This window comes from Coregonus lavaretus (assembly GCF_964263955.1).
Source record: "Coregonus lavaretus genome assembly, chromosome: 25".
Taxonomy (NCBI): domain Eukaryota; kingdom Metazoa; phylum Chordata; class Actinopteri; order Salmoniformes; family Salmonidae; genus Coregonus; species Coregonus lavaretus.
Genome location: NC_140012.1, coordinates 8,599,270 through 8,624,086, shown reverse-complemented (window position 1 = coordinate 8,624,086; position 24,817 = coordinate 8,599,270). Strand labels below are relative to the sequence as shown.

The 24,817-nt window shown below is 43.7% G+C and overlaps 1 protein-coding gene across 1 annotated transcript in view; it reads left to right on the top strand.

Annotated features, from left to right (window-relative positions):
* Positions 1 to 10,335, top strand: part of LOC311100818 (very long chain fatty acid elongase 6-like) — a 29,549-nt gene extending 19,214 nt beyond the window's left edge. The window contains exon 4 of the mRNA XM_084141788.1: positions 6,477 to 10,335. Within this exon, the coding sequence (XP_083997914.1) occupies positions 6,477 to 6,904 (428 nt within the window). The 3' untranslated portion in view covers positions 6,905 to 10,335. The remainder of the gene's footprint in view (positions 1 to 6,476) is intronic.
* Positions 10,336 to 24,817: the final 14,482 nt, after the last annotated feature.

The following is a 24,817-nucleotide window of genomic DNA, read 5'->3' as shown; positions in this document are numbered from 1 at the left end:
CCAGTTGATTGAAGGACAACGTGGTGTCCTGGCAGGCTAGCTCCCTTCGGTGGCACCTGAGGTGGTCGATGAGGGCCCGCTCGTTCCACCCGGACCCAGCTGCTAGAGTACGAAACTCCAGGGCGAAGTCCTGCGCGGTCCTCGTCCCCTGCCTCAGGTGGACCAGCCACTCGCCCGCCTCTCTACCTTCGGGCAGGTGATTGAAGACGGCCCGAAAGAGGAGAGCGAACTCTCCGTAGTTGTCCAACGCGGCTCCTCCTTCACTCCAGACCGCGTTGGCCCACTCCAGGACTTTTCCCGAGAGGCAGGAGACGAGGGCAGACACCTTCTCCCGCTCCGATGGAGCCGGGCTGATGTTCGAGAAGTATAAATCCAGTTGTAGGAGGAATCCCGGGCAGACGGCAGCTGTCCCGTCAAAATCCCGTGGTCGGGATATATGAATCCCTCTGGGTGCTGGGGTGTGGGTGGCTGGATCCGGTAGCTCAGCTGGTCCCGAAAGATCGGGTCCTCTCCTCTCCAAGCGTTGGATGACCTGGATAACCCGATGCATCGCTTCTCCCAAGCTGGCTAGCATCGTGGAATGCTCCCGGACCCATGCCACGACTCCAGGCAGGTGTTCCTCTCCTGCTGACTCCATGTCCTTGTGTGTGATTCTGTGATGAGTTGATTTCGAAGGAGTCAGGCGCAGGAGGGTAAATCACAGAATAACCGGCTTTATTTTGCAACACAGAGTTACGCAGAAATGCGTCAAAAACACTCCAGTGCGCAAAACAGGCGCACTGGAAAATACAAGGGGAAATATCCCAGCGATACAAAATACACAGAGCTCCACCGAGCTTCTCTATCCTCCACAATAAACAATCACACACAAAGACAAGGGGGCAGAGGGAACACTTATACAGGTACTGATGAGGGGATATGAACCAGGTGTGTGTAATAAACAAGACAAAACAAATGGAATGATGAGATGAGGAGCGGCAGTGGCTAGAAGGCCAGTGACGACGAACGCCGAAGCCTGCCCGAGCAAGGAGAGGTGGCAGCTTCGGAGGAAGTCGTGACAGTTCTATTGTTTCCAGTACTTGCCTTATATTATCTCCAATGTATCGTCCATGTAAAAACCTGTCTGATTAGAATGAATAATGTCTGACAATACCTTTTTAGTTCTATGCGCTATACATTTTGCTAGAATTTTAGCATCACAACACTGAAGTGTAAGGGGCCTCCAATTTTTTTAATGGACTGGATCTTTATATTTCCCACTTAATAATAATAATGTAATAATGAAATCAGACCTTCTTCTTGAGTGTCTGATAATCTACCATTTACATAGGAGTGGTTAAAACATGCTAATAACGGTCCTCTGAGTATATCAAAAAAGGTTTGGTATAACTTGACTGGTATGCCATCCAACCCTGGAGTTTTCCCGGACTTAAAGTCTTTAATTGCATCCAGAAGTTCCTCCTCTGTAATTTCACCTTCACATGAGTCTTTCTGTATGGCTGTTAATTTTACATTATCAATAGAAAAAAATCCCTACAATTAGCTTCAGTTAGAGGAGATGGAGGCGACTGAAATGAAAACATATGCTTAAAGTACTTTGCTACCTCCTTCGAAATACCATTTGGTGAATCATGGTTGACTCCGTCATTTGTAACCAGTTTCAGTAAATTATTTTTGGTAGCATTTCTATGTTGAAGATTAAAAAAGAATTTGGTGGATTTTTCCCCATATTCCATCCAGTTTGCTTTATTTTTTATAATATATTACACTTGATCTTTCTTGAATAAGTTTCTCCATTTCTTTTTGTTTTTCCTCTAATTTATTCTGAGCCTCTATGTTACAGTTTTTATTGCTATCTATCTGTTTTGTTAGACCTTCTATTTCCTTTGTTAGTATGGACTCTTTTGACCTAAATTGCTTTTGTTTTTGAGATGAGTACTGAATTGCATGGCCTCTAAAGGCACATTTAAAAGTGTCCCATACAATAAGGGGATTTGCTGTACCTATGTTATGTCGGAAAAAATCAGTTATAAATTCCTCTGTCGTAGTTAAAAACAAGTTATCATCCAATAGGCTTTGATTACATTTCCAATATCCTCGCCCACGTGGAAATTCAGTAAGAGTAATGTATATGCCAATTATATGATGGTCCGACCGCATTCTGTCCCCTATCAACACTTTAAAAACGTTTGGTGCCAACAAGAATGACATAAGAAAGAAGTCAAGACGACTAGCTTGATTGAGTCTCCGCCATTTATATCTCACTAGGTCGGGATATTTAAGCCTCCATATATCTACTAGTTCTAATGTATCCATGACATTCATGATTTCCTTAAGAGCATGAGGGTGATAGTTTGTAGTGTGATTTCCTTTATGGTCCATTGAGCTATTTAAAACAGTATTATAATCTCCCACCATAATAATAGAATCTTGTATTGTTTGCAGGATCAGCTCCTTTGTCTTGCTCACATTGAGGGAGAGGTTGTTGTCCTGGCACCACACTGCCAAGTCTCTGACCTCCTCCCTATAGGCTGTCTCATCATTGCCAGTGATCAGGCCTACCACTGTTGTGTCGTCAGCAAACCTAATGATGGTGTTGGAGTCGTGTTTGGCCACGTAGTCGTGGGTGAACAGGGAGTACAGGAGGGGACTGAGCACGCACCCCTGAGGGGCCCCAGTGTTGAGGATCAGCGTGGCAGACATGTTGTTGCCTACCCTTACCACCTGGGGTATCCAGTTGCAGAGGGAGGTGTTTAGTCCCAGGGCCCTTAGCTTAGTGATGAGATTTGTGGGCACTATGGTGTTGAACGCTGAGCTGTAGTTAATGAACAGCATTCTCACATACAGTGGGGAGAACAAGTATTTGATACACTGCAGACTTTGCAGGTTTTCCAACTTACAAAGCATGTAGAGGTCTGTAATTTTTATCATAGGTACACTTCAACTGTGAGAGACGGAATCTAAAACAAAAATCCAGAAAATCACATTGTATGATTTTTAAGTAATTAATTTGCATTTTATTGCATGACATAAGTATTTGATCACCTACCAACCAGTAAGAATTCCGGCTCTCACAGACCTGTTAGTTTTTCTTTAAGAAGCCCTCCTGTTCTCCACTCATTACCTGTATTAACTGCACCTGTTTGAACTCGTTACCTGTATAAAAGACACCTGTCCACACACTCAATCAAACAGACTCCAACCTCTCCACAATGGCCAAGACCAGAGAGCTGTGTAAGGACATCAGGGATAAAATTGTAGACCTGCACAAGGCTGGGATGGGCTACAGGACAATAGGCAAGCAGCTTGGTGAGAAGGCAACAACTGTTGGCGCAATTATTCGAAAATGGAAGAAGTTCCAAGATGACGGTCAATCACCCTCGGTCTGGGGCTCCATGCAAGATCTCACCTCGTGGGGCATCAATGATCATGAGGAAGGTGAGGGATCAGCCCAGAACTACACGGCAGGACCTGGTCAATGACCTGAAGAGAGCTGGGACCACAGTCTCAAAGAAAACCATTAGTAACACACTACGCCGTCATGGATTAAAATCCTGCAGCGCACGCAAGGTCCCCCTGCTCAAGCCAGCGCATGTCCAGGCCCGTCTGAAGTTTGCCAATGACCATCTGGATGATCCAGAGGAGGAATGGGAGAAGGTCATGTGGTCTGATGAGACAAAAATATAGCTTTTTGGTCTAAACTCCACTCGCCGTGTTTGGAGGAAGAAGAAGGATGAGTACAACCCCAAGAACACCATCCCAACCGTGAAGCATGGAGGTGTAAACATCATTCTTTGGGGATGCTTTTCTGCAAAGGGGACAGGACGACTGCACCGTATTGAGGGGAGGATGGATGGGGCCATGTATCGCGAGATCTTGGCCAACAACCTCCTTCCCTCAGTAAGAGCATTGAAGATGGGTCGTGACTGGGTCTTCCAGCATGACAACGACCTGAAACACACAGCCAGGGCAACTAAGGAGTGACTCCGTAAGAAGCATCTCAAGGTCCTGGAGTGGCCTAGCCAGTCTACAGACCTGAACCCAATAGAACATCTTTGGAGGGAGCTGAAAGTCCGTATTGCCCAGCGACAGCCCCGAAACCTGAAGGATCTGGAGAAGGTCTGTATGGAGGAGTGGGCCAAAATCCCTGCTGCAGTGTGTGCAAACCTGGTCAAGACCTACAGGAAACGTATGATCTCTGTAATTGCAAACAAAGGTTTCTGTTCCAAATATTAAGTTCTGCTTTTCTGATGTATCAAATACTTATGTCATGCAATAAAATGCAAATTAATTACTTAAAAATCATACAATGTGATTTTCTGGATTTTTGAGATTCCGTCTCTCACAGTTGAAGTGTACCTATGATAAAAATTACAGACCTCTACATGCTTTGTAAGTAGGAAAAGCTGCAAAATCGGCAGTGTATCAAATACTTGTTCTCCCCACTGTAGGTGTTCCTTTTGTCCTGGTGGGAAAGGGCAGTGTGGAGTGCGATTGAGATTGCGTCATCTGTGGATCTGTTGGGGTGATATGCGAATTGGAGGGGGTCTAGAGTATCCGGGATGATGCTGTTGATGTGAGACATGACCAGCCTTTCAAAGCACTTCATGGCTACCGACGTAAGTGCTACGGGGCGGTAATCATTTAGGCAGGTTACCTTCGCTTCCTTGGACACAGGGACTATGGTGGTCTGCTTGAAACATTGAGGTATTACAGACTCAGGGAGAGGTTGAAAATGTCAGTAAAGACACTTGCCAGTTGGTCCGCGCATGCTTTGCGTACACGTCTGGCCCCGCGGCTTTGTGAATGTTTACCTTGCTCACATCAGTTACGGAGAGCGTGATCACACAGTCGTCCAGAACAGCTGGTGCTCTCATGCATGCTTCGGTGTTGCTTGCCTCAAAGCGAGCATAAAATACATTTAGCTCATCCTGTAGGCTCTGGGCAGCTCGCGTCATTGGGCAGCTCGCGGCTGGGTATCACTTTGTAGTCCGTAATAGTTTTCAAGCCCTGCCACATCCGAAGAGCATCAGAGCCGGTGTAGGGGTGATTCAATCTTAATCCTGTATTGACGCTTTGCCTGTTTGATGGTTTGTCTGATGGCGTAGCGGGATTTCTTATAAGCGTCCGGATTAGTGTCCCGCTCCTTGAAGGCAGCAGCTCTAGCCTTTAGCTTGATATGGATGTTGTCTGTAATCCATGGCTTCTGGTTGGGATATGTACGTATGGTCACTGTAGGGACGACGTCGTCAATGCACTTATTGATGAAGCCGATGACTAAGGTGGTATACTCCTCAATGCCATTGGATGAATCCCGGAACATATTCCAGTCTGTGCTAGCAAAACAGTCCTGTAGCGTAGCATCCGCGTCATCTGACCACTTTCGTATTGAGTGAGTCACTGGTACTTCCTGCTTCAGTTTTTGCTTGTAAGCAGGAATCAGGAGGATATAATTATGGTCAGATGTGTGTTCTAGAATGGGACAGATGTTTAATATACAGTATTAGACCAGTTTAGTTTGTACTGTATACAGAGACACCTTCGAAGTTCAGATGGGTTAAATGGAATGAAGTCTGGGCACTGACTGTAGGCCTATAACCTCTCACATGTAGCCTAATATAATATTAACTCCTGCAGAATTAAATGTTTTTTGGAGTAAAATGCTACATCAAATGGTATCTTTTAGCATCTTGAGAGAATGCGAATGTGCGGTTAAGGAACGTGTAAACGTGCTATCTTTGTCAGCGACATAAAAGTTGACCGTTTTTCAACAGCATAAAATATGCATCCAAGACAAACTGAAATCTTATTCTAAACATGTTGGGTCGTTGTTTTAGAGTTAGGCTATTGTATTTTCTCCCCGGTCCCTAAATGTCCTCACTCCGGCGAGAGAAGCAGAAGTGAAAGAGAACTTTACCGATGTCAACTAGATTATTATTGATGTATTCATTCTATCGATTTGTGACATTATTCTTGTGAGCAAGGCTTTAGTTAGTATTCTATATTCTAGGGCAACAAGTAATGACAGAAGAGAAGCTGCATGTATCTAATTGTAGACAAGTTCACTAACAAATAGACTACCAAATGTCAGAAATTATAAGCAGAAAAATATAAACAAAATAAATGTTTGCCCCCCCTGTCAAAAAATCGTTACGCCGTCCCTGACTGTAGAGTACAGTATGTTTAGTTTGAGTTTATTGGAGTATGTTAGTATGTTGTTGTATGCTTCCTAATATGGTGTGTGTGTGTGTGTGTGTGTGTGTGTGCAAGTGTGTTTGTGTCTAGTGCTTTACTGTACTTTTGAGGACCACAACTTGACATACCATATTTCCAACTCTGGTTCCAAGTGAGGTCCAAAAAGCCAGTCCTCACAACTTTTTGCTTCTACTATGTGTGTTCACCATTGTTTGAGAGAGAGTGAAAGTGATCAAACATCAGAGTATAACTAAGTGATTTCCCCCTCCCTCCCTCCTCAGGCGACACGGTGTTCATCGTGCTCCGTAAGCAGCGCCTCATCTTCCTGCACTGGTACCATCACATTACCGTGCTTGTCTACTCCTGGTACTCCTACAAGGACCAGGTGGCCGGCGGCGGCTGGTTCATGACCATGAACTACCTGGTCCACTCCTTCATGTACACCTACTACGCTGCCCGGGCGGCAGGTTACCGGGTGCCCCGACCCTGCGCTATGGTCATCACGGCCACCCAGATCATGCAGATGGTGATGGGGCTTGCTGTCTTAGGCTTGGTCTACCACTGGATGCACGAAGTGCGCTGCCCCTCCTACGTGCCCAACATCGCCTGGGGCTCACTCATGTACCTCAGTTACCTGGTCCTGTTCGCCTCCTTTTTCTACAAGTCCTACCTCAAGGTTGCCGCTGACAAGGAGTCCAAGGCCAAGTAGGGGCTGGATTCGTCAGAGGCAAGTTGTACACTGGGCAAGTCATATTAAGAGTGTGCCTAGTTGAGAAGAATATTGCGTTGTGCCATAATGTGTGAGTCACAACTGTTTTTTGGTGGTTGCTGGGTCCACATCAATTGTGACAAGCCAATTTCTTCCCACCACAACTTTGTATAACTGTAGCTCATCAAACTAACTAGAACCATGGATTACACGATAATAGAACGGTTGTTGAGAGTGGACAGGGTCAGGACACTTTAATATAATATCCCATGAGTTTTTAAAAAAGGACATAGAGAGAGCAGCTCAGTTTGTGTTTGACTAATGTACTACTCACTTCATTTTGATTTCTTGGCTTTGTTAATCAATATTTTTGACCAGCTGCTTCAGTCAGAGTCCAGTGAAGAACACAGCCATATGAGTCCTGAGGCTTCTCCAAGGGCAGTTTACAACTGCGTTTGCAGTCTGCACATTCAATGAATTCGACAGTCACTTACAGGACATTATTCATGCAGAAAGGCTCTAACTTGTAGTGAAATCTGGTACTGAGAATTGTCTCACTGTATTAGACATCACAAACCTATAGTATAATGAAGTGATGGTCAAAAGGGACTAATGGACTGATTAATGAAGGTTAGTTTTTCTGTTTTAGTTGTAGGCAATTGTCTGGGAATAGGTGGGAGGAGAGAAGCGCACTGGAAGGAGTGACACTTAGAAAATATGTGTCCATTGTAAATAATATATCTTAAGAATGTATTTATTTTCTTAAAATCGAAAGTCTCTGGTGGTCCTTAAAGTGTACCAGGAAATAGTGGGACTCACTACGTTTCTGCCTTTCTTAAATTGTGCAGTATGAGTTGTGCACTTTTATATTTTCAATATTTTTCTTTACGTCACAACAATGCACTATATTGTTTTGTTTTTTAAGTCTTAACTCTATCTGGATGTTCATTAAAGAATTGGAAGTCCCATAAGATTATTTTTATTTGTCAAACGGTAGCCATGCATCGATCATGTCACCAGAATAAGACCCTCAATATTTATTGGAAAGGATCATCAAACTCATCCCCGTGCACTTTCACCACCCTGTGAAGTTCATCATAACTTCCCACTGGGCACAGACGTCAATTCAACATCTGTTCCATGTTGGTTCAACATCATTTCATTGAAATGACCAGGGTGTGCCCGGTGGGTTATTTCATTTGTAGCCTAATAAACTGAATGCTTTCCCGAGTCGTAGTGGGAGAACCACACACCATATCATCGTGTGAATTCGAGTTTACTTCGATATGACAGTTATTATATCAATATTTGTGAATAAAGGCGTTTTCACCGCCATTTCTCCCATAATACATTTTACAGACACAAAAACATCCCACCTAGTGTATTTTGTTTTGTCGACATTTGGAAAGTTTAGCAACAAATTTGCTGTTTCCATTAGGCCTGTAATGACATTTTCTATCCAACATTGACTTTACTCGCATTAAAAGGTTGGATGGAATCCTGGTTACAGCAAAGCCCTAGTTATTTTGTTGCTTTGACAAAGTCATTTCTGATGATGATTATTTATTTCATGTGATTAGTGATTAATCTAATCCGGGGATGGGCAAATGGCGGCCCGCGGCCCCTCTTTTGTAGGCCCGCAGATCAATTTACCCCCTCTGGGATGTGGGTACACAGACCCGCAAGCCACTGCGGCCCCTCATGATGTATTCAAAGTTGCCCATCCCTGATCTAATCACATGAAATGTATGTCAACCCTGTTACGTTTAAGGTCAACCCTGTAACGTGAGCTGAACTCTCATTTTAAAATGGTGAAACTATTCCTTTTTAAATCATTTTTTCAAAAGAAACATTGAACATCTAATAGTCAAATCATAGTGTAAAAGCAGGTGAGCTGATTCTACTCTCTTTGGCAATTTTCTGGTGTTTTGTGGTGGAAAACGGAGTGGGTCGAGCATAACACGTCAACCCTGTTACCCATAGATAGACAGGCTTGAAATGTTTTAACAATAAAACATTTTTGGGGAAGCTTGCATTCAATTGCCCCTACCTGTTTAACACAACAGGCTTCCATTCTCCCTGTCACAAGGGGATTTATGGCTGATTTAAGATGAAATCGTCAACCCTGTTACTATATTTGGCACTTAATAGGCACTTACTATAGTATTTTTAAAAGAATGTATCCTCTTGAGATGGGAAAAAGTGTTTTTTTTATTAAGTTGAACATGTGCTCTTTATGACAAAATGTTAAAATTAGGTTAAATAAAATGTTTTAATTGTGATGTTACAATACCCAAAAGGTACCCATTTGGTGGAATGACCCAGATACTTTTACACAAAGACGCATATTCCTTTTTGTTTCCTCCTATTTTAAATATGACCACCAGTGTTGATTGGATACATTGTGTAAGTAGAGGCTTAGGTCAAGACAGCGACATAGTTATGTTGTTGTCTAGAAATCTAGTAGATGCAGAAAGTCGTGTCTTGTAAGCACACCTAACCTCTAGTGAGTTTTAACCCTTGGCAGCTTATGTGTGTCTTCCTTTATGTTAGTACAGTGCAGCTTTATGTACAATCTCCTTCTTACCCATCCTTCCATAGCCATACTGGTGTGAGCACATTTACTTTAATGTACTGTATGTATCAGCTGAGAGTAGTTATGGCTTAAAGTATACAGACTCTTTTTGTTGGCCAATGCTGTGTGTGTGACACTTGCCTTCATAAGCACTACTAGACATTTGTAAAAAAAAAAATAAAAAAAATAATCAGTCATGTTTTATAACCCCCCTGTGACGCCAAGTGTGTCATGGAGCTCATAGTCCTATGTTTATTAGCTTCCAACACAAAGTGAGACAGTCTAGCCTGTACATGACTGGTAGTCGCCAAATGTCTTAAGTAGTGCTTATAATCTTATTATAATGTTGTGTTTATGAAGTAGTTACACTGCCCTTATGTAATACCCTTCATATTACTTACATGTAACCCCTGGTGCTGCAGCAGGCACATTACTGTATTACCATTGTTATAGAATAGTCCAATGAGCTTAGCAGTGTGAATAATTTGTAAGACTGCACTAGAAGTGTGTATCTGCAAGAAATGTTGATTTCACTTGCCTGGTGTTGTTTCAATAACGATGATATTATGATCATGATGTGACATTATACATGTTGTCCACCCTCCACCTTGAAACCGCATTTTAGTTGTAAAATATCGTAACGATAATACGCAGGGAATATACTCAGTTTATAATACATTCATTTGTGTGCTAAATGATGCTTCTGCAGTTTTCTACTCTGTTAGGTAAATGTGAACACAGTTAGTGTTTGTATATTATCTTTGCTGATGTAGAGTGTAAGAACACATGCTTATGCATCCCTGTGAGTCTGCTATCTAGTCCGTTACTGAAACTGTCAAGAGCTTTGATGTTTAAATGTTCGGATTTAAAATGTCAAAACAATAAATTCATATCTGTTTTGAAAGACATTTGCATTGTTTCGTTCTTGCTGAAATCCGAGGGGTATACTACAAGGTAGGATCAAGGAGTTAGCCAGCTAACTTGCCTAAATATTCTGAAATAACTTAAAAATGTTTAGGAAGATAAGCTTGAAATTGGCATGGTCTAATTATCTCAAAAACTAAAAAAACATATATAACTTTAGCTTTCTTATTGAATCAGACAATCAACACTTATTTCTGGTTGTTTATCGAAGTTAGATGGCTAACTCATTGATACTGCTTTGTAGTAAACCCCTCTGAAATAACTCTGTGCCTCCTTGTTAGATGCACATGTACATGCCAATGCCAATATACAACATACTAATGGTTAGTCACATTATGAAATATCTCATAGCGTTTAGATCTATTCTCCTCCTACATGAAAAGCTACAGTCAAACATCCTCTCTTTTGATACTTATTCTCTCGTTACATCACTGAACAAAACTCTCTAATTCTCTAATGTGTCAGCTCACCGTTGAATCATTGTTGGATCCTGGGATCCTAAAGATTTGTAAACGCACGTCTCTTGTGGATTCTCCACTCCATCAGAGCGGTCTGTATCAGGTGATCCTCACCCCCTCACCAACTCACTTCCCACAGGACAGCTAGTAAACATCTGTGTGAGCTATGGGCTGCTGGGCAATTTAGTTTGATACAGGGGTGTAGGCCTTGGTGGACACAGGCCCACCCAATCAGATTGAGCAAAAACAAAAAATAATACATTAGCACTGCCAGCTCAGGCTCAGCAGCACTTTAAAGACCATGATACAATTTTGCTGGCAACAGAGTGGGGTATGAGACACTGGAGCAATGAGCAACATGGATATGAATAATACATTTTTATGTTTTAGTCATTTAGCAGACGCTCTTATCCAGAGCGACTTACAGATAGTGCAATCATCTTAAGATAGCTAGGTGGGACAACCACATTTCACAGTCATAGTAAGTACATTTTTCCTTGATAAAGTAGCTATCAGCAAGGTCAGAGCTATTAAGGGGTGAGGAGGTGGTGCGAGGGTGGGGGGTGCTGTGGGATACTCTTTGAAGAGGTAGGGTTTCAGATGTTTTCAGAAGATGAGCATATGAAGCATATATCAACTTAAAACTCGATTTCCCCATTTATTTACTCCTATAGCTTGTTGTTGCCTGTTGACTGCCACATCTGTAGGCTACTGGAATTTATCAGCTAACAAACAAGCAACAAAGCCCTGGGCATTCACTCAACCTACTGCCAGTCAAGTCAATGGCAATGCAGACATAAGGATAACTACATTTTTCTAACTTTTTACTTCACAATTCTAAGTTAGGAAGTGTAAATGGTATTCATCCAGCTAGCCAGCTAGTTAAGCGTACAAAAAAACGATCTAAAACAAAAAACAAAATATAAAATCTACATGGCTAGCTAGCTAGCGAATTAACCTGATTGTCCCATTGACTTTCGGTTGGCATGCTAATTGATTAGCATGCTCACTACTATGGATATTTTCGGCAGTTAAACATAATAAAATAATTAGCTTAATTTATAAAGCGCTTTTCTCACACCCAAGGCGCAAATATTTTGACATTATAATAATAATAATAAAAACAATCCAAAACACAGAATATAGAACACAGAAAACAATCAAAGCTATATAGCTACAGGTGTCGTCAGATCCGGAGGACATGTGAACAGAATTAGCAGAGGTCCTTGAAAGCTTTTCTGAACAGCATGGTCTTGAGCTGTGCCTTAAAGTAGTACAGAGACTTTGCAGCCCTAACAGTATCTGGAAGTGCGTTCCACAGCCGCGGAGCAGCACAACTGAAAGCCCTGTCACCCATAGTTTTTAGTCTGCTGCGGGGCTGCTGAAGGGAGACGGACCTGGAGGAGCGAATGGTGCGTGTGGGACAGGAGGGTAGAATAAGGTCAGACAGGTACTTGGGTCCAGAGTTGTGGATAGCTTGGTAGGTGTGAACCAGGATTTTGTAGTCGATGCATGAGCATATGGGGAGCACTGGAGTGGTGTGCTCGTGGGGGGAGGTGTGGGTGAGGACACGTGCAGCACAGTTCTGGACATATGACAAACATGACAAACTGAACACAGTATGTATGTATTAAAGTATCATGATCAAATATTGTAGTGAAGCAACATATGAGACGTGAATGTCCAACATTTCACTCCAATATTGGAGTTGATTTTCTCTCGCTTCACCTCAAAAACGGTCGCCATGTTTTCCAAAATATTTTGAGCAATAGCTGCTCTCTGATTGGAGGATTCCTAGAAATGCCCACTAGGTGGGGCTGCCAATCAAGATTCCCCAGAACATTGCTCGCCAATATTGCCTAAAAGAATGGCCATTGTATCATGGCCATTGTCTTGTCACCAACGGCGTCCTAGTGTCGTGGAAGGACACTGACGATGTTTTCTGTGAGAACCTGCTACACCAGAGTTTGGAGACAGGTAATATTATACATCTTATGAAGGACCATGGCCATGGCTCGCTTGTGTGTTATTACATTGATTGATTCGTTTACTGTTTGTCATATATCACAATGGGATACTGTTTGCACAAGCAGGGTTGAATGTAAGGCTATTGTAGCCTGGAGACACTTTTCTCCCTCACTATCTTTAAGCATCAGTTGTCAGAGCAGCTTACCGATCACTGCACCTGTACACAGCCCATCTGTAATTAGCCCACCCAACTACCTCATCCCCACATTGTTATTTACATTGTTATTTATTTTGCTCATTTGCACCCCAGTATCTCTATTTGCACATCATCTTCTGCACATCTATCACTCCAGTGTTAATACTAAATTGTAATTATTTTGCACTATAGCCTATTTATTGCCTTACCTCAATAACTTACTACATTTGCACACACTGTATATAGATGTTCTATTGTGTTATTGACTGTACGTTTTTGTTTATTCCATATGTAACTGTGTTGTTGTTTTTATCTCACTGCTTTGCTTTATCTTGTCAGGTCGCAGTTGTAAATGAGAACTTGTTCTCAACTGGCTTACCTGGTTAAATAAAGTTGAAATAAAATAAAAATAAATAAAAATGAAAGTGGTTACACACAATAATGACTGGTTATTTATGTATGTACAGAAGTAGGATCTTAATTTGATCACCCTGTTGCAGGAGAAAATAATAATAATAATAATAATATGCCATTTAGCAGACGCTTTTATCCAAAGCGACTTACAGTCATGCGTGTATACATTTTTTGTGTATGGGTGGTCCCGGGGATCGAACCCACTACCTTGGCGTTACAAGCGCCATGCTCTACCAGCTGAGCTAGAATGGACATGTTCCTGTTCATCCCTGGCTGCACCGGGGTCCTCCCGGGGTTGCTGATATCTGATTTGTCCACTGCTTGTGGACCCACATGGCTCCTCTGTTGGTGTCTCACTCTCAGCCTCTACCTCCCCCTCAGCTGCTCCATCTGTCTCACTTTCCTGCTCTACTGGAAAAGGCTTCTGAAGTTTGTCATTTCCACTTTGAAATTTCAGACTTGATTTCCCTTATGAAAAATGTATCAACCCCTACCAAAATGTCTATTAATTATAATCCACATAATAATTCACATTTCCTGTTGCTATAGGATTATTTTCCTGTTGTAGCAAACTGGCTCAAATTAAGATCCTACATCTGTATGACTTATCTCTTGCAGATGTCACTACTGATACTGATGATGCCGACGGCAGGAGTGAGAAACCTCTCAGAGGACAGACATTCTGCACCATCCCTGAGACTTTGCAAAGATGTCCAACAGTGTTTTTGACAGAAGCAATTAAATTAGAAAGAATAAAATGTACTTGACCTGAGTTATGTTGGTTATAAAATACCACAGCGTTCTATGTTCACAGGGATTTTAGGAGGCCCTGTTCCAAAGTGAGAACATTTTTATATTCAGGTATACACAAAGAGTAATGTTGAATTACTTATTTTGTACCTTCGTCATTACCCTCGAGCGTCCTACATACCACATTGGCTATGTGAGAAGTGTTAAGCATCAATGTGAGAGAAGAAAATATATGCTCATTATGCTGTGAACTTTTTACACACGTAGCCAGGGTAGTCGAAGTCTAGACTAGAGGAAGTCCATTTTATTGGAGATAGTTTTGTCCAAATTATGAGGTGACACCATACATCAGGATAAACATCGGTCTCTGTGTCTATGTCAAAGATTAATGTAGGTCTGCGTATGTCTAGCGGAGAGCATTCTCAGCAAGCTGATCAGAGAATTATACATATGCCAATCAGAAGAGTGTAAGAAAAGGGCCTACCGTAGCTCATGAAGCCCCCTCGGGAGTGAATTAGGTAGTGGCCTAGCTTAAGGATTCTGACATCTGCTGCTATCAAAACAGAAAATGAAAAGTAAGTCTGTCCAAATCTCTGACACAGAAGGAACAGATCACTCAGATACATTTCCTGAGAGTGACAGGTCCGGTGGCTTCTAACTGCGGAATTATCATGGCTTACTAACAACATTCCTTATGGCACCTCAAAACTCTACACATAGCACAAAACTACACGGGCTACTCCTCAAATAAACTTCTGAGAAGCTTGTGTGTGTGAGTGTGAGTGTGTGTGTGCTTGTGTGTACTGTGATTTTTCCTACCGCATTTTTTGTCTGTTACCTTCTGGCTTCTCCTTCCATGTAATCAAAACCCATCTGTAATTCTTCATCCTTAAATTGTAGTTGCTTTACAGGGAGATGTGATTCATGATGCCAGTAAAGTCCAGCTGAGTAGTTACTGCCCTCCTGTGGAAACAATGTGATTAGTTTTCCGACATAATATTCTGGACAATGCTGGGCCCAAGGTGACTTAGAATGTGTGGGATGAATCGGATGATACTATACGATATGCGATTATATGAGATTATATATATACTGTATGAGGTTCAGAACGAACAATAACAGCTTTTCATTTCAGTCATTACATTTCGGTCCACAAAAGCTTATTGAGGATTGAAAGAATCCTTAGGGTATCTTGGGATAAAACCCCTCCTCAATGCAAGTCAATGGTACCCCTATTAGGATTTTCCAAATCTTTATCGAAAACATACATATATTTGCACAATGAGCACTCAAATACATTGTTACATTTGTTAGGCTTATAGTTGCCCAGAGTCAGAGTGACATACTCTATTGTAGGCCTACTGTACATATAACAACAGTGATAATCATGTATTTCCTTAGGTTAATATTAATCATCATTTAGGTCTACATTACCGAGCAGCACACAAAAAAGTATTAAATCAAAATGTACCAATTTTAATCTAAATAAAACATGGATGCCTATGTTGTGTTTTCGCATCGTGGGCCCACGCTCCTTTTAGGTCCTGTCTGTGGCAGCACTCTGCGTGCGTTCTCTTTGCTGGGCTCGTTAGCTAATGAAAAACAGGTGTCAACCACAGACGGGTGTGCGTGCAAAGCGAGAACACAACATTGGCAACCATGTTTGATTTTGATTTAGAGAGAGGGAGGTAGTATCTGAAAACTGGATTTAGACCAATAGGCCTACATTTTTCTTGGGCACTGCTCGGAACCGTCCACCGATTGTGGATAGCCTAGGGCTAGAGCCTTCCGACATGGGATAGTATGCTACAGGTAGGTCTAGCCAGTAAATTCAGCATGACTTATCTCTCGAACGACTACAAGGTCTCAAGTTTGGGTAAGAGATAGCTTCTGGACCACAACTAAGGGATTCTGTTGGGACGTTGGGCAGATACAAATATAGCAGATAGATTGTTAACTTCCATCAATGTAATTGTCTGCATCACTTCCAACCCCCATGTTTTTTTAAATATATATATAAATATATATATATATATATATATATATATATATATATATACACACATACATATATATATATATATATATATATATACACATATATATATATACACATACACATACACACATACATACACATATACATATACATATACACACATACACACCCACATACATACATACATATCCTTTAAAAATATATATATTCCCCTTTATTACTTTCCAACCCCGCCACCCTTTCCCCACTTGGAGTAAACTAGTGAACAACAATGCCTAGGCCTTTACTTCCAGCCCATACCCACTATCTACATTTTATGGACACAGTCAATTTTACAATAATTACATTTTGTTTGTTCTTTCTCCTGAACTTCTTCTACTCTCAACCTCTCCGATCATTTTCATGATGTCCATCCGGTTTGCTTCTATATGCCATATCTTTCTAACTGTGCTCCTTCACAAAAGCTCCCAACCTACAACCCATACACTTATTATGGACACAGCGTGCCTACATTATTAGTTATCTTGTTATTGTTTGTTGTTAGCTGTTATTAGTCCCATCCTTCAATTCCATTCAACACCTCCCATCTATCTTTTAACACCATCCATATATGATTTCTATTTGCCATATATATTTCAACTGTACTGTGATGTCTTACAAAAGTTCTGAACCTTTCTATTCTCATTGTTTCTACAGATTGTGAATTGAAAATAAACATTTTTGCTAATAGTATTATTATGTTATTGATCGATTGACTATGACTTTTCAGATCACCCAGTAGTGCTATCTGCAGGGTTAGCTCCAGGTAAATATTGCAATCCTTTAGCCATTCCTGGACCTGTGTCCAAAAACAAGCTACAAATGGACAGTACCAAAACAAATTATCTAATGATTCTGTCCCTTCGCAGCAAAATCTGCAGAGCTGGGAAGATTGTATCCCCCATATAAATAACATTCTATTGGTAGCAAGAATTTTATATAATAATTTAAATTGAAAGATTCTAAATGTTGAATCCGGTGTCGTTTTGTGTATCAGTTCATAAACACTATGCCATGGGATCGGTACGTCAAAAATCTCTTCCCAACTATTTTGCTATCTATATGGGACGGCTGTCAATCCTTTGGTCCTTAAATGAAACTGACATACTTTTTTATTTATCACAGTTTTCCTTAACCAATTATGTTCTTTAATGCAAGGCCGACAGACAAGTTCCTTACTTTCTCCCCCTTCCACTTTCCTCTTCCATTTTTGCGGTAAGGCTGCAATTATTTGGTTGTAATTTTGGATAGAGCAGACATTTCCATATGTTTTTGTTAGCTGCATGTGCGACATAACTCCACCAGTCCTACCGATGATATCATTTACAAAGATTATACCTTTTTTAAACATTTTGTCAAAAAAAAAGAAGGTTTTTTGTCAATTAGTATATTTGAGTTTAACCACAATATTTGTTGCATTATTTGTTCTGTCGTTTCTGGAGGATTAAATTGAAATTGCAACCAACTTTCTATGGCTTGTTTTAGAAATAGTGATATCTGGGAGATGATTTCCTTTTCAAATAACTGAAAGTGAGTGGTTGTAATCTGAATAAAGGGAAAAAGGCCATTCTTGAACATTGGGTGAGACAATCTTACTAATTTGCTAAAGAACCAGTTCAGATTTAAGTATAACTTTTGTATGACTGAAGCTTTTAGTGATAGGTCTAATGCTTTAATATTTATTAATTTCTGTCCTCCGAATTCAAATTCATTATATAAATAGGCCCGTTTAATTTTGTCTGGCTTGCCGTTCCGAATAAAATGGAATATTTTTTCTCATATAATTTAAAAAACTGTTCGCTAGGCGTAGGCAAGACCATAAGCAAATAGGTAAACTGGGATAATACTAAAGAGTTAATCTGGGTGATTTTTCCACAAATTGACAGTCACCCACCTTTCCATGGTAGTAAGATCTTATCTATTTTTGCTAACTTTCTGTTATAATTTATTGAAGTGAGATCATTTATTTCCTTTGGGATATGTATTCCGAGTATATCCACATCACCATCAGACCAGTTGCGGTCCCGAAGCTAAGTAAGGGAGGGACACATGGACCCAAAGGGAGGGACACATGGACCCTAAGACATGTATAAAACATGTCTTAGGCCTACCTACACAAAACGTTCTGCAAGATTTCTAACCTTCTTCAGACTATTGTCAGTCATCTCTCTTTCATGGCTCCATAGACTAGGTCAAGGCTAGCCTACTCTGAATGTATGAGTGTTCTGTCTTCTGTTCTTGTAAAAGCCTACTCACACACAGTTTGCATTTTTCCAGCCAATGTAAATAAATACATTTGAGTGTGCGCAGCTCTGGGGCCACGCGGCCACATTCAGGCAAGCTTGTTAACCACAGGGCACGTGAGGTACCGCCGCTGTCGTGTGAGCCCCCACGGACCCGCTGCATTTTATTTTCCTGAAAAAGTCCACTGCTCCGAGCTCGTTCAAGAAAAATGTATTGAAAAGAAAACGTTGGGTTACGGATGTAACCTTGATTCTCTGAGTAGAGTAACGGGTCGCCAAACGACCTGTGGGAACTCCTTCCCCTTCACACGATGTGACTGAAATGCTTAATATCAAAGATGTTTACAGTTACGCCACACCCTTACTTTACCCACGTGACTTGTCACTATAAAAGGCAGTGTGGCATGACATACTCTCTATTTGTCACGATCGTCTACCAATGAGGAAGCGGACCAAAGCGCAGCGTTGCGAGTGAACATAATTTATTAATAAACGTACTCACGAAAACAAAACAAAAAACGATACGTGAAGTTCTCAAGTTACAAATCACTGACATACGGAACATGTAACCAAGAAACAAAAACCCACAAACCCCACAGGAAAACATACAGAATAAATATGGCTCCCAATCAGAGATAACGAGCCGAACAGCTGACACTCGTTACCTCCGATTGGGAGTCATTGAACAAACCTAGAAAAACAACAACCTAGACACCCAACCTAGAACATAAACACATAGACTGCACACACCCTGGATAAACAATAATGAGTCCCAGCACCAGGGTGTGACAGTACCCCCCCCTAAAGGCGCGGACTGCGACCGCGCCTCAAAACCCCCAAACAGGGGAGGGCTGGGCGGGCATACCTCCTCGGTGGCGGTTCTGGCTCCGGCCTAGACCACCACCCCACCATAGTCACTTCCCGCTTATGTAGCCTCCTCCAAATGACCCCCACCGGTTTAAGGGGCAGCACCTGACTAAGGGGCAGTACCGGACTAAGGGGCAGTACCGGACTAAGGGGCAGTACCAGGCTGAATGGCGAATCCTGGCTGGTCGGCTCTGGCGGATCCCGGCTGGACGGCTCTGGCGGATCCCGGCTGGACGGCTCTGGCGGATCCCGGCTGGACGGCTCTGGCGGATCCCGGCTGGACGGCTCTGGCGGATCCCGGCTGGACGGCTCTGGCGGATCCTGTCTGGCGGAAGGCTCTGGCTGATCCTGTCTGGCGGAAGGCTCTGGCTGCTCCTGTCTGGCGGAGAGCTCTAGCGGCTCCGGTCTGGCGGACGGCTCTGTAGGCTCATGGCAGACGGGCGGCTTTGCAGGCTCATGGCAGACGGGCAGCTCCTGCGGCGCTTGGCAGACGGACAGTTCAGACGGCGTTGGGCAGACGGGCAGTTCAGGCGCCGTTGGGCAGACGGGCAGTTCAGACGGCGTTGGGCAGACGGACAGTTCAGGCCCCGTTGGGCAGACGGCAGACTCTGGCCGTCTGAGGCGCATCGTAGGCCTGGTGCGTGGTGCCGGAACAGGAGGTACCGGGCTGAGGATACGCATCTCAGGGCTAGTGCGGGGAGAAGCAACAGGGCATGCAGGACCCTGGGGACGCACATAAGTCCTAGTGCGTGGTGCCGGAACTGGTGGTCCCGGGCTGAGGACACGCATCTCAGGGCTAGTGCGGGGAGCAGCAACAGGACGCACAGGACTCTGGGAACACACAGGAGGCTCGGTGCGTGGTGTAGGCACTGGTGGTACTGGGCTGGAGCGGGGAGGTGGCGCCGGAAATACCGGACCGTGCAGGCGTACTGGCTCCCTTGAGCACTGAGCCTGCCCAACCCTACCTGGTTGTATGCTCCCCGTCGCCCGACCAGTACGGGAAGGAGGAATAACCCGCACCGGGCTATGTGGGCGAACCGGGGAAACCATACGTAGGGCTGGTGCCATGTAAGCCGGCCCGAGGAGACGCATTGGTGGCCTGCTGCGTGGGGCCGGCCTCATGACATCCGGCTCAACACTCAATCTAGCCCGGCCGATACGAGGAGCTGGAATGTACCGCACCGGGCTATGCCTGCGTACAGGAGACACCATGCGCTCTACTGCGTAACATGGTGTCTGCCCGTACTCCCGCTCTCCACGGTCAGTCCAGGGAGTAGGCGCAGGTCTCCTACCTGCCTTCGCCACACTCCCTTTTAGCCCCCCCCCAAGAAATTTTTGGGGAGTAACCACGGGCTTCCAGCCTCGACTCCGCGCTGCCTCCTCATACCACCTCCTCTCGGCTGCAGCTGCCTCCAGCTCTTCACGAGGGCGGTGGTACTCCTCTGGTTGTGCCCAAGGACCCTTTCCAGCCCGTATCTCCTCCCATGTCCAAAAGTCCTTAGGAGGCTCCCATAAATCCTGCGTAGGTAGGTCCTGTTGCCGCTTGTTACGCCGCTTGGTCCTCTTGTGGTGGGTTTTTCTGTCACGATCGTCTACCAATGAGGAAGCGGACCAAAGCGCAGCGTTGCGAGTGAACATAATTTATTAATAAACGTACTCACGAAAACAAAACAAAAAACGATACGTGAAGTTCTCAAGTTACAAATCACTGACATACGGAACATGTAACCAAGAAACAAAAACCCACAAACCCCACAGGAAAACATACAGAATAAATATGGCTCCCAATCAGAGATAACGAGCCGAACAGCTGACACTCGTTACCTCCGATTGGGAGTCATTGAACAAACCTAGAAAAACAACAACCTAGACACCCAACCTAGAACATAAACACATAGACTGCACACACCCTGGATAAACAATAATGAGTCCCAGCACCAGGGTGTGACACTATTACTTCACTCGAACCCCACGGAGGTGGAGGAACGACAACCAAGGTTACATCCCTAACCCAACGTTCTCTTTCGTTTTTGTAAAGGGTTCGCCAAACGACCTATGGGAGAGACTGTACCAAAGAAGTCTTTCAGACAACAGAGTGAGATAACTCTCCATCGAACTTAGTCCAGATGAGTCCCTGGGACGTCCTTGTATCCACCACAGGATGCAACAGAATATAATTACCCAACAGGGTAACATAATTTCAACTGTGGAATACAACCGTATACACAAGCAAGCTAAAAGCTATAACTTAAAACATGAGGCTTCAATCGGATGTAAGGCCTCTGTATAGAACGTCCATCTCACTGATGGTTGATAAGTAAGTAAAATATGAACAAGGTTCACGGTACGCTCGCTTACCTGGGTCGAGAGAGCGTGCCGTGTCCAGAACCACAGTCCGCACTGATGGTGTGGACATAACATTGAGTCTGTACTACCTCATGAAAGTCATGGGTGTTACCCAACTTGCAGCAGCACAGATAGAGTCCAGGGAGGGCCTTCTGAACGGGCCCATGAAGTGGTCATAACCCTGGTGGAGTGTGCTACCACGCCGTCTGCTGCAGCGTATGATTTTGACACTGCATTGGTATTCCAATGTGCTAGTCTCTGCTTCAAGACAGTGCAACCTTTGGTGTTTTCCCCATAACACACACAAAGCTGTTCTGTTTGATTAAGCAAGCAAGATAGGCACTCAATGCCCTAATCGGGCAAAGTGTATGCAACTCACGACTCTCCTGTGAGGAATGGGGAGGCCGATGAAATGCCACTATGAATAAGGGCTGGTTAGTATGTGATGATGAAAGCACTTTAGGTAAGAATGCTGGATTTGGCCGAAGCACTGCCTTAGATCCATCTTCTGCTAAAGTGAGGCATGAAGGATGGTTAGAAAGCGCATGTAATTCTCCAACACGCTTGGCTGAAACATAGCCAAGAGAAAGGCAGTCTTGACTGAGAGCTCACATAGCTCAAGTGAAGACAGTGGCTCAATTGATGGACTAAAAAGTGATCGTAGGGAAACATCTAACACCCATGAGGGTACTGAAGGAGCCTTGGAGGGCCGTAGCCTGCACCTTTCATGAATTACGATACTAGAGGGTGTGCCCCTGGTGATGCACCTGCAATCTGGTCATGACCCATAGAGATGGCTGCCATATACACTTTCAATGTAGATGGGGACTTCCCTGCAGCCATAAGCTCCTGGAGGAAAATCAAAACGACAGAAATTGAGCAGGAAGATGGCGATTCTGCATGGTTGACACACCACTACAGCATTCGTGCAGAGGATGCCCTGGCTGACTGAATTGTATCAATTACCAAGGAGGGCAACCCTGCCGCTACAAGGTGGTCACGTTCAGGGGCCACACCCACAAATTCAGTGTGCTGGGTTTGGGGTGCCAAAGTTTGCCGTTCACTTATGACAGGAGGTCCACTCGAAGATGGAGTTCCCATGGTTGGGAGGTTGTCAGCTGTACAAGGTGTGAAAACCAGTGATGCTGTGGCCAATGCGGAGAAACAAGTAGAACTGACACTCTCTCAAGTCTGATCTTCCTCAAGACCTGAGGTCACAAGGGAATTTGTGGAATTTGTGGAAATGCATTCAGCAGGGCCCTTGGCCATCTGTCTGATAGGGAGTCGAACCCAAGTGGGCCTGCTAGACCCTTTATGGAGACCCTCATTGGACAATGAATTGAGTCTTGCGATGCGAACAAATCGGTGATGGCCATTCTGAATCACGCCCTGAAGGAAGAAGGCCTCCTCTTGACAGAAGGTCTGCTGCCTGATTCTCCACCCCCGGCAGGTGTATTGCTCTGAGGGACGTAATGTGTCTGTGTAATGATGTCATTTCATAGTGTTGTGTGACCCAGGGGAGAGTTGGTAGATAAGTGACTTGGTGCCACAGAGTCTGCATTCCTTATGTCAAATGAGATTACTGAGGTTTATCTTAGAATAATTGATGGACAGGATATATGACTTGGGGTAAAGGGTAATAACATCAAAGAAGGTAATGCCCACTGAGGGGTAACAGATGTTCGTGAAGAAACTTGTAACAGAGTGTATATATAGAGAGAGTGGCTCTTTGTTCTGGAGTTCGGAGATGGTAGAGGCAGGGCTTTGTCCTTCTTCTGTTATAACGAACCATGGTACCATGTTGAATATTAAATGAACTCCCCATCAAAAGTGTCAAAGTATATTCTTACATTCTTAATTACTTGATACCCTAGAAACTCATCATAACAGTCTGTTTGCCCAAACAGTAGCTCCCTTGCTACCTGGTGCAGTGTCATTGACCTCAGTGCGCCCTGGCGGTTGATGTGTACAACCACGGTTTTGTTGTCTGTCCGTATCAGTATATGTTGTCCTCTCTGTACTGGGAGGAAATGAACCGCCTTGAGCTCCAGTACGTTGATGTGAGCTGTTGTCCATTGTGCTGACCATACACCATGGACCCTGACTGGTTCAAGACTGCTACCCATCTCTGTAGGGAGGCGTCTGTAGTCAAAGTCTAGGAGAACTCCACTGGGAGTTTGAAGTGCTAGGCGCCACCATTGTATTGCTCTCCCAGCAACTCATTGAAATTGTCTGATTTTTGTGTTTGTCCCTTCTGGGACATAGATTGTGTCTGTTGTACCAGCGCTTTATTGGCCGCATGTGGAGCAACCCCAATGGTACAACATGGACGGCAGCAGCTAGGAGGCCTAGGGGCCTCTGACTCTCTAGCGCTGTCACCTGTTTTCTCAGTTTGAATGTTGGAAGACAATTTGTCAACGATACCACTCTTTCTGGAGAGAGTGTTGCACGCATGATTTGAGTGTCCAGTGTCAGGCCCAAGAAGTGCACACACTGAGAAAGGATCAGATAACCATTTTCCAAGTTCAATGTTCGTCCCAACTCAAACTTGTTTGTTCGTTTTTTGCTTTTTATGCACATTATTTTCTGTAATGAAAAGCGCTATACAAGTTAAATACAAATACATTATTATCATTAACTCTGAGAGATGATGTGAGAGTATGGATGTGCGTGCCAAAGCTTGGCTTTGAGACTCTGCACATATTAGCCAATCGTTTAACATTTACATTTACGTCATTTAGCAGACGCTCTTATCCAGAGCGACTTACAAATAGGTGCATTCACCTTATAGCCAGCACTTTATTTTTTTAGGGGGGGGAGGGGGGGGGGGGGGGGGGGGGGGGGGGTAGAAGGATTACTTTATCCTATCCCAGGTATTCCTTAAAGAGGTGGGGTTTCAAATGTCTCCGGAAGGTGGTGAGTGACTCCGCTGTCCTGGCGTCGTGAGGGAGCTTGTTCCACCATTGGGGTGCCAGAGCAGCGAACAGTTTTGACTGGGCTGAGCGGGAACTATGCTTCCGCAGAGATAGGGGAGCCAGCAGGCCAGAGGTGGATGAACGCAGTGCCCTCGTTTGGGTGTAGGGACTGATCAGAGCCTGAAGGTACGGAGGTGCCGTTCCCCTCACAGCTCCGTA